At 32.8% G+C, this 11,424-nt stretch overlaps 1 protein-coding gene across 1 annotated transcript; it reads left to right on the top strand.

Moving 5' to 3' along the window:
- Positions 1-4,691: 4,691 nt before the first annotated feature.
- LOC106108506 lies at positions 4,692-7,971 on the top strand. Its single transcript, XM_013289682.1, has 7 exons — positions 4,692-4,803; positions 5,814-5,896; positions 6,072-6,196; positions 6,406-6,501; positions 6,780-6,949; positions 7,217-7,506; positions 7,828-7,971. The coding sequence occupies exons 2-7, from the start codon at positions 5,847-5,849 to the stop codon at positions 7,901-7,903; spliced, it is 807 nt and encodes a 268-aa protein (XP_013145136.1). The 5' UTR covers positions 4,692-4,803; positions 5,814-5,846; the 3' UTR covers positions 7,904-7,971.
- Positions 7,972-11,424: the final 3,453 nt, after the last annotated feature.

The raw sequence follows: 11,424 nt of genomic DNA, 5'->3' as shown, positions 1-11,424 counted from the left end.
GAGTCGTCGATTGCAAGCCGTTTGCAAGCCATTTGTAGGAGAAAATAAACGTTCCAGCAGCCCTCGTTACTCACGCGGAGCTCCACGACGAACATGGAATTTTACTTTCACTACACTCTTCATATTTTTATGATTTTCATAACAAATATTTTCTTAGTTGTTATTTTCACTCTTTAGTTTAATTAGAAAAATAATTTTGATTAGCGTCTTAGTTATTAAAAATAGAGCAACAGTTACCTCTGACGCAATTCTACAACACATCAATTTCATAATAATCATACCAATATTACAAACGCGAAAGTTTAGGTAGATGTATGTTTTTTAGAGTTTGTAGCCTAAACTTCTGAACGGATCTTGATGAAATTTGGCATATATGTAGATGATACTCTGGAAGTACACATAGGCTACCTACTTTTGTTTTTTTATTACACGCGGACGGAGTCGCGGGCTAAAACTAGTTCCTTAATAATTGAATTTGGTTAATAATTTATTGGTTTAAACTAACGACAGAGTATGGAAAAATCTATTCTAACTAGTTTATATTAATAATCTTTTTACTAACTAGCTTTCGCGAGCGTTTCCGTCCACGTGACATAAAAAAAAGTAAGTAGCCTATGTGTTCTTCTAGACTATGTTTTATATCTATGCTAAATTTCATCGAGATCCGTTCAGCCGTTTAGGCTACAAACTCTAACAAACATCCATCCATATAAACTTTCACATTTATAATGTTAGTATGATTAATCCCATGACAACATAACACGGGTAAAATTAATATTGTATAATGAGATATTTTGGGCTACAATTTACACGCAAGGAAACTATAAATCATTAACGACGTCCTCTAATCAAATATTTACGAAGGTTGGGCCAGTTTTAAATTTTAGTTCTTTAAATAAATCTTGAAAACTACTCCACAAGACAACTGAAGATTGCTCCATCGACAAGGACATACCACAGTCCTTAAAGAAGAAATAAATAATTTTTTGTCAAACTATGATAGAGAAAATACTTAGAAAATAAATTAATTAAGTAAATAATACTAAGGGGCGCACACCTTTGACTAAACTATCGCACAACGCACAACGATTGTCGATTGTTTCGCAGCCAAATCAACTGTTTAGTTGCACAACTAAAAATCGATTAATATGCGCACCCATATAAGCTCATAAGAATCAAAGCGCGACTAAACGTGGGATAGTTTAGTCAAAGTGTGCGCGCACTCTTAGTACGACTGTAATATCTGGTTAAATATATTTTATTTTCTGTAAAAGATAGTAGCAAAATCTTATAAAACAAGTAAAGACAACGTACAATGTATCGTGCAATAACGTTCGTTTCAATTAGTTTGCTAGTTAAAAGTAATAAGTCGACAAAATTTATATGACAATGAAAACTTAGGAAGCGGGTCAAAGTAGAGTGCGGTGGAGCGAGACGATAACAGTTGCACCGCTTACTTTGTCACTTACTAACACAATATAAAATTCATTTAATAAAATACTTTTATTACTAAAAGAAAAGATGCCTGTAAAAGTATGAGGGTGTTTAAAAAACGTGTATTTCATCTTTTTAGTGTGTAAAATTAATTAACAAATATGGAAGTTCCATCTTCTCTTACTTAGGGAATCAAATATTGATTCAATGTATAAAATCTATACATTTAATAACATTAGAGTGTCTGTTTGTAATATCAAAAGAAACATTCCAGATTTCGGGAAGATGATGTATTTGCGTTTCTGATAACGAAAATCGCATTTTTTTTTGTCTGTCTGTCCGCAAACCGCGTTTGTTCCGGGTAATCTCCAAAACGGCTGCGACGATTTTGACCGGACTTTCACTGACGGGTAGCTGACATCGACGGGCACATTATAGGGTACTTTTCTATCTTAATTCGTGGACGAAGTCGCGGGCAACAGCTAGTCCTCAATACAAATTCGTGATTTTAAAACAATATTTGAGAAGAAAAGTTTCCATATAAATAACGACGATAACATCTCTCATGTTTGTTGTAAACGTTTAAAATCGACGCTGTGTTGCTATCAATTCAAACTTCTGTCATAAATCTTAAACGAGCATAAACATCTTGCACAATGATTACTTCATACTTATAACGATGTATCCACGAACTACAAAACATATAATAAAAGATGCACATAATTTAAAATACACTAAGATAATATGTTAAACAATTGCAATCTAACTAATATTATAAATGCGAAAGTTTAGATGGATGGATGGATGTTTGTAGCCTAAACTGCTGAACGGATCTCGATGAACTTTGGCATGGATGTGGAGGTTAGTCTGGAAGAACATATAAGCTTTTTTAATTCCACACGGACGGAGTCGCGGGCGAAAGCTAGTCATACTAATATTATACATGCGAAAGTTTAGATGGATGGATAGATGGATGATTGTTAGAGTTTGTAGCCAAAACGGCTGAACGGATTTCAATGAAATTTGATATAGATGTAGAGGATAATCTGGAAGAACATATAGGCTACTCACTTTTTTTTTTCACGCGGACGGAGTCGCGGGCGACAGCTAGTAGGTAACAAAGACCTTTTACGTTAATACTTTTTAGTATTACTAATTCTTCTAATACGATTAAAACATACAATTTAAAGTGTCAATTATTATTTATTTATCCCCTTTGCTTTGAAAAGCTACCGCCGTGTGTAGGGTAATCGAGTTTTCTTGTCCGCTGTCGAGCCATGATTAAATATTCTGCATATCCTTACCGCGTATACTCAAGTCAAAGTATGCCACAAACTGGAGTTTTTTTACAAAAATATACATAACAGTCCAGAATAATGTTTATATTGAGAGAGAGAGAAGTGCAGGTCGCGGGTGTTAGCTAGTTCATTTATAAATATAAAAATTATCAATAATTATTTATAATCTGTAATTTTACACTATAAGCTGAATTTAATAATAATCACTCATTCTATATTTAATTTTTAAGTAGCAAAAAAGCATCTTATTTTCATCATCAACTTGCCCTTATCCCTTATGGAGGGTCGGCACAGTTTGTGCTGCTCTTTCATACATCTCTATCAGCTATCATATCTGTATCCATTCCTTTCGTAAGCATATTCTCATTCAATACATCCATACTTTCATCTTAAAAGCATCTTATTATTTAAAAATATGTAGGAAGTGAACACAAAATGTTACTAAACTCATACCGTGTATTTTATTTCACTTCTTAGACTAAATATAGGTTTCACCTTGCAGTAATGTTATAAAAACAGATGTTAACGAGATCGCAACGTCTTGTCTTGATTGAAATTCTGTCAGTTAACAGAAAAAGGAAAATAAACCAAACTCCGTCTGCATAATTGTATGAAAACTTTAGACTACACGTGTATTTTACGTATTTTATAGCCTGGCCAGTAATATAAGAATGCTCGCTTACAGAAATGTAAGAAAAAAAAATTTATTTCCATTCATAATCTATGTAATAGATTATGAATGGAAATAAATTTTTAGAACAGAACAGAAAGAAGGATATTTATATTCCAAGAAAAAGGAAAAAATGTTTATTTATTTATGTAAGTATACACAGCAGCTAATTTAATCACACAATTACATACGAAAATAGAACAAGTATACACAAAACCGATAAATTAGCCAGTAGATGCATAACTATATTACCAGAAACAATTTATTAAGGGTTAATTTAAAAAATAATTTTTATAAGTTATGGTTGCAATACCTGATTGTTCGTCAACATATGTTCAAGATCCTACTAAAAGTAAGACAACAGAAAAATATGCGAAAGAAACGTATGATTTATTCTATTCATTTCCTTTCCGTAACCGTATGAACACACAAGGGGATTTTGTTATTACGCTTCTATCATGGCGTACGCACGGAACTCTCATTTTCCTTGATTTTTGAACACAAGAGATAACAACGAATTCAAAGAGACTTTACGATATTTTCCGGTAAAAGCGGAACGGTAGAACATATGGAAAAGTCAAATAATTATAATTGCTATTAATGTGCTGTTTAAAATATATTAAAACACAATAGAATTAGATTATCTTATAACTAGATTAAGTACCTTAGTTTTAAATATCACTTATTGTGCAATTCACTGACGCACACAAATCACATGTCTAGTCCCTAAAATGAACTTGTCTATTGCAAACTGTTTAAACCAACATTTGCAAATATTACTTAAAATTTATTCTCAGCAATTTTAACTTACCTAGATACTTACAAGCATCGAAAGCGGATATTGTTTGACAAAAAGCGATAAGAACGGAACACCATCCTTCGTAAATCCGGTGAGAATAAGCCGATACGAGATGCGACGAGTCTCACGGATGATGCCACTTTCATAATCCTATTATACAAGGGCACCCAATCCATTGCTGACGTTACGAGAATTGGGTTACGTTGTGGGTACTGGGTTATATGGATACCAAATTACTTGCAACATTATGAAATGGATTTCTAAGGATAAAGTAGAAAAAGCGCGTCAAATAGAAATCCATAACATCTGGACACCCTCTTACTTATAGACGTTATAGTGCCTACTGTTAGATCAAGTATTATAATAGAAATAAAAAGACAAAACCGGATCTTTAAAGAAAAATAAATCTATGGCAGAATATCTGAACGCCAATTTTATTTCGTATTTAAAAAGTTCGAATATTGACATCAATCACTTATGTCAACGAAAGTCAAACGTTGTACGAGTTGTTTTTTGTATTTATTTATTATTAATTATTATTATTTTAACAATGATAACATGTTACTGTACAGTTTTATTCTCCCGCAATTCTTAATACGATGGTATGTTAAAAATTATGTATTATTTACTTATTTGTTGCTTTGGTAATGTATTGTTATAAAACATTTGCATAATCATACTTCATACTTATAAATGTGAAAGTTTCTATGGTTGTATGGATGGATGTAGATGAAATTCGGTGTAAATGTAGGGGATAGTGTGGAATAACAAATACGCTACTCACTTTTTGTTTAAATTCTTCGCGGACGAAGTTGCGGGTGAAAGCTAGTCTTCTATAACATTAAAAGATTCCCTCGTCCTTGTCCATTCTAATGATTATCTTGAGAGACTTTTTTGCCACTAATGCGACTAATCGCCCAATTTGAACGCACTTGATTGAAATTTTCACAACTAATCTAAGGACCATTTCCACGGTAAAGCAGCCGCCCGATAGCTCAAAGATTTGGAAGCTGTAGTTAAAGCAAAACATAGAAGGTAAACGTTAATAATAGCAAATAAATCATAAATTTGTGAACGACGCGTAAACGTGACTTCTGATTAATCAATTACTTTTTCGCACCTACACAAATGTTTGTAGTTCACATCTGTAATTCGGTCTTTGTCAAGGTCTACAAGATGTTTAAAAAGATGAACTCAAAATGCTTCTATTATACCTCTACATACAAAATTAAAACACACTACAAAATCTTTGGTAAATACCGTATTAATGTTTTTTGTCTGTGACGTCGAGTCTCCTTATTTGTATACGCGTTTAATTTTTACTTAGCTCGCTTTGAGGTTGAGGTACTCGTTAAAATATTTACAAGGAATTCTCTTTAGTATGAGCTCTTTGTGTATCTTTCAGCAATATTTACATTACTTTTATTTCGTTAAAATTGTGGTGTTTGTAATGTGTATTTTGTTCTTCAAAGCTGACAAAAAGTTTTTTTATAAGCAATCAATTAAAATGAACCACAATACAAGAAATTTTCTAGTTACAGTTTTGTTTTTGGAAAATACATCCAAATAGATCTTTAGATTCATTCTATTAAAACTATTTGTCGTGTTTTAGATACACAAATAACGACAGCTTATAACTAGCACGATGTGTCAGATTTGCAATTGTTTAGTATGGAGTTTAGACGTTGTCCAGAGGTTAGTAGCCATTGACTGATATACAAAATTTTACGATCAATTAATACCCTGAATGTTAAAAATGTAATCAGTCGGACTTATTAGTGATATACTTTTTTAATAGTTTATCTGTAAACAGCCAAAAATCACGTTTTAAGTGGCAACTTTCGGGAGTAATGTTTTGACATGAATGCAGGGCTATCACCTTCTTCCTCTTGGGCATGCTGATCTGCGTCGTTTGCGTTGGATTCTGCATCAGCATCATAGCTGGCATTGCCTACGGATACAATTACTCTTTAGCAGAGTTCCTCACATTTACCAGTAAGTAAACTAAAATATGACATTTTCTGATTTCGTCTTACACTCTTTTTAGATTATCAATTTTAGTCGTTGCAAAAAGTTTACAATAAGGTTGGATTAATCAACCAAGTTCACACATTAACCGTAGTTTTTCTGTCTTATCAAAAGGTGATTATTGTATTTTTTACATTATTTGTTTTTTTTTGCAAGCTATGTTATTTTATTTTTAGGGTCCGATGTTACTGTGTACATGAGACGTGGTCAAATGAACGATCGACCAGATTTAGCACAGTTTGGAAGCAGAAGATTTGGAAATGATTTGGACAGTAAGTAAACTCTAAACATAATTAACCAATTCTATAATAGTATTGAATGGTTTTACTAACGTTAAAAATTCGGTTTTTAATCCGCATTTATTTTTGTCGCTTTAGAACTTCGACATTTCAATAAATGGCAATTCCGATTCTTTAGATTTCATAAACAGATCATTCAAACGTGTCTTCAATGTTTGTTTTATTGGATGTTAAATTATATGTAGCAATGTCGGGGAAATTCTGAAACTTGATAGACATTTTTCATCTAACTCAACATCTTGTTGTTTTAGCAAACTTCAGTACGGACTATCAAGAAAATATAGCTGATACTGGCGGAAAGAAACCTTTAGCCGAAACATTAGGAAAAGCAGATGACACAAGAAAATACGCTGAACGACTCTCTAAGTTTACCAAATCAGAAAGTTCGGATGTACCGGGTAGTGAAGAAGAAGTGCCGGAGGTTATTTTAATTCAAATAATTTTTTAAGAACAAATTCAAGTGATTTCAGAGGTCATGTAGATAATGAAGAACTAAAGCTTTCGCCCGCGACTCCGTCCGCGTGGAATTTAAAAAAAAGACTGAAACAAAAAACAAAACAGAACAACACATCTGTACCAAATTTCATCGAAATCCGTTCAGCAGTTTAGGCTACAAACTCTAACAAACATGCATCCATCCATTCATCCACCTGAACTTTCGCATTTAACATATTAGTATGATTTGCAGGGTTCTGTAAGTTATTACAGATTTACAACACCGCCGGTGCAGAAAATTTCAATCCACCCAAATCCAGCAATGCAAACGACGGTACTAGAGAGTGGGAGCTCCTCGATAATTATGAGGAAGTTTTCTCCGATAAAAGACATAGCAGTGGATTATGCACGAAAAGACCCGGATGAATATTTCTATAAGGTTGGCGATATAGATGAAAAAGATAAAATCAAATCAAAAATGAAAATTAACAAAGACATTTCCGATGAAAAACCCGAAGAGGACGAAAGAGAATATGCGACAAGGTATGGTAGAATTCTTGTATTGAAATATCTTTATGCGTTTGGAACACCATGTACCCGATATGTATCCGAGATACGGATCTCGGATACGTGTCGGGTACATGGTGTTACAACCACCTACGGAGATGTTATGTACGAGACACGGCATTGTTTAACTTTAGTCTAGTAGCATAATCCTTTCAATTTTGATTTCCATGATAGATGACGTCACTTGTCAAGTGTACAAGCTAAGCTGATTATAGGACTATAGACTGGTTATATTTAACGTTTCAATTATTGATCTTATTAAAAATATTTTGGTTCTCAGTTTTAATTACTTCACAGGCGTTTTGTACCGATGCGGCAGTTTGAGGGCGGACCAGAATTAGAAGAGGATGGTATTGCATATAAACCGGTTTAAAAGTTAAGAATTTGGTATAAACTTCATCTGGACTATAATTTTCATTAAAACTCAAATATGTGCTTGAAGTCTTAAAATTTTATTTCTTAATTATTTGAAAAAATATCAATTCGTATTATCACTGATATTACAATACTATTATAGTAATATAAAAAAATTAAGAATATAGATAACATAGAAATGTAAAAATGACTACACTAGAGCAGTTGTAGGAAAGTTTCCGTTAGTAATATTTTTCTATTTTATTGTTTTTTGCTATATTTTAATCTATATGATATCCAGTAGTTTTAGTAAAATGGTTTTGGTAATAATCAACTAGAACACAAACCATTCCACTTGTCCTAACTAAACAGGTGAAAGGCCTAAGATATACGAGGGGCAATATTTCTCGTCCGTACCGTAACAATATACGAAACCGTTTATGCTCTTTAATTAGCTCTCGACAAAAAGGTTAATTGAAGCGTGGAGTCTCTCAAAGTGAACAGTTTCATGTGACAAAACACATTTGCTAGAGAAACGTAACTCTCCATTTTAACATGGAAATGAAATATAAATAGAATTTAACGTACATAGTTATAGGCAATAAAGTACATTATTTTATTAGTAAAATACGTCGTTTAAATGTTATTTATTAGAATAAAAATATATAACATAAGAAATAGTGACCCCAAACATGAAATCTAACCAAAATTTAAACTATCGTACTTCATTGTCATCCGATATTGATAATCCAGATATTTTGTGTTTATTCTGTCGGTTTATATTTGAAGATCTTTTGCCCTGTTTCTTATATTTCTTGCTTTTTTTATCAGTGTGATGTTTACCATGCTTGTGTTTCTTTATTTTACCATATTTAATATTGTCCTGGAAATATTTTTTGGTACGTTTCTTGTGCTTTTCTTTGATATTTCTATCATTGCGATTATCATTCAAACGTGTCAGGAAACCTTTCTTTTTTCTAAGATATGGTTTAAGTTTAGTATCTCTTCTAGCTATTTCTTCACCAGTTTGCACTTCCAGTGAAATATCCTTTTTAATTTTAACCATTTCACTATCAGTCATTTCCTCTACAGTTTCATCTTTCAGCTTCGTTTCATCTTCCACATTATCTTCTTGTTCATTTATGGAAACGTTAATATTAACAATTTCTTTTGCTGCACCGGTTTCTATACTTTTAGCATCACCATCTTGCCCAGCACTTTCTAAGCCATGATCTTGCTCAGGATGTTGTTGTTCATTTTCACTTACCGTCTCTTCACTATTGTCCACCAATTTCTCGGAGTCAGCAACCGATGATTTCGGTAGTTTGTTGTTTAAATATTTTGATACTCTATTTACTAAATAACCATTTATAATAGATTGAGCTACAATTCTTTCCCTTGTTTGTTCAAGATTCATGATAGAGAAGTCCGTGTTCCTTTAAATTGAAGTATGTATTAATACGTGGATTTATTATAAGTAACAGTTACTGATTACTTATTGATTGCTGCTTACCTCCAATAAAAGTTACTGTCAATATTAAATGTGGTCTGAGAAGAGTCCTCTAAGTCAATGTTGACATTTAACGTAACATCTTGCAGTTCCATGTAAAATCCATGTTCATTTTTTTCATTATTACGATCAAAAGTTATTTTGCCATGAACCTAAAATACAACGTTTCCAATAACTGTGCTAATTATCATTTTAATGCTCAAAATCTAACATAGGAGAAACACTTTCCTTCACTTATGAAGTTTTAAAACACATTTATTTCTAAATATTAGTATTGTTTACCTTTAGTGTATTATAGCGTAGAGTATCAGCGATACCAACTGTTCGAAGTTTATAAGGACCACCAATTTGTGGGGAATAAGCTGTATCAAAACCATCGATTACTATATCCTCGAGCATAACAGATTCTTCACTTGTATTGCCTTGATTCTAAAAATTGAAAATATTAATTTAATTACCAGAAATCTCTTTACATATACGTGCTTTGTTATATTTTTCTTTGCTTACTTTAACAGTCCAAGATATTTGCATCGGATCCAAATCATACGATGCTTTATTATTCACAATGTTCTCTTTAATAGTATCGTGCACATATTTATTTATGTAAGTAGAAGCTTGTTCGAAGACTTTCTCCTGATCATGACTAGACATGAATTTTGCATGTAAAATTAAAAGTTATTTTAAAATTTTGGTAACATACGTTCTGACTATTGTTTATCTATGAATATGTTTATCGTTAAGCCCTCTACACACGCACAATTTCATCTGAACAATCCGATAAAGTCAGATAAAGCTAACAAAACTCAAAAATTTTCAGCTCTTAATATTGCCTACACACATTCGGTTTATCTGAACAATCCGACTTCACAAACTGATCGTGTATAGCGAAATTTATAAGAAGTCTTAATGGTACGAGTATACATATTTGACTGTTTTTTCTCATTGATACTAAATAAAATTATCATTATCTTAATAGCTCACCGATATTTAGGCAATTCATCTTCTAAAATAGAAGTGTTAACGAAACTAAATGCCGCTGATCGTAGCTTCGCAATGAGTTCTTTTCGTATCGGTTTGCTTAAAATGTTTTCCAAAATACTTGCTGCAAATAAATACATGTTTTTAATTAAGTTTTTTTAAAAGCAAATCAAGTCAACTCTAACTCAAAGATGCCTGGACATCATAATCGTTAAATACATCAATTGTCTTAATAAGTTACCTTGTATTTTTGTAAAATAAGGAGCTATTACTGGCGGTGAACCGGAACCTTCTCCTGAAATCTGGTTTTAATATATCCAGTTATTTTTTAAACTTGATACTCCTCACACACATTACTTATTAAAACCACAAATAATGTAAATTATTGTAAATACCTCGATGTTAAATTTGCAATTTCTTAAAGCAAACGTATCATGACCTAAGGTAACTGAGAATCCAGTCAGTCTAGCTATTGTAAAACCACTTATAGAGCAACCTTCAGCTATGATTCTGAAATATTGTTAAAGACATCAATTTTATTATTACTAAAATTAGATCATCGGTGGCTCAGGGGTTTAAGCACTTGACTTGTAATCTACAGGTCTTGGGTTCGAATCCCGCCATTTGATTTGATTTTCAATTTTTCGAATTCCATATGTTTATAATTTACCCGTCGTTGATGTCGACGTTGAATTTGATGTGATGCAACACGCACATATCGGCAAAGAACTTCAAATGTATGTTTTTTCTTTTTTTTATAACATTAGGTGGCAAACGAGCAAGCGACCACCTGAAACCAGACCGCCAAAATGGCGAAGCGACCGCTGCCATTTTGGCGGTTTCAGGATATCCGCGATAGGCGGATAGACATCCGCAATTGCAGATGCGTTGCCTACCCTTATAGGACGGAGGAGGAGACGCACATAAAGATATTTCTCCTTCCTATGTATCTCCTCTACCGTCAAATCCACTTCCTCTTCCCAACCTCTCCTTATAAGAAAAGGGTGGTAAAGAGAAAGGGACTTAAATTAGGCCTCCGGCACCACACTCAT

The sequence above is a fragment of the Papilio polytes genome, unplaced genomic scaffold (genome assembly GCF_000836215.1).
Source record: "Papilio polytes unplaced genomic scaffold, Ppol_1.0 DF821511.1, whole genome shotgun sequence".
Classification (NCBI taxonomy): Eukaryota; Metazoa; Arthropoda; class Insecta; order Lepidoptera; family Papilionidae; genus Papilio; species Papilio polytes.
Note: the sequence above shows the minus strand (reverse complement) of the source record. Positions and strands in the feature narration are given on the sequence as shown.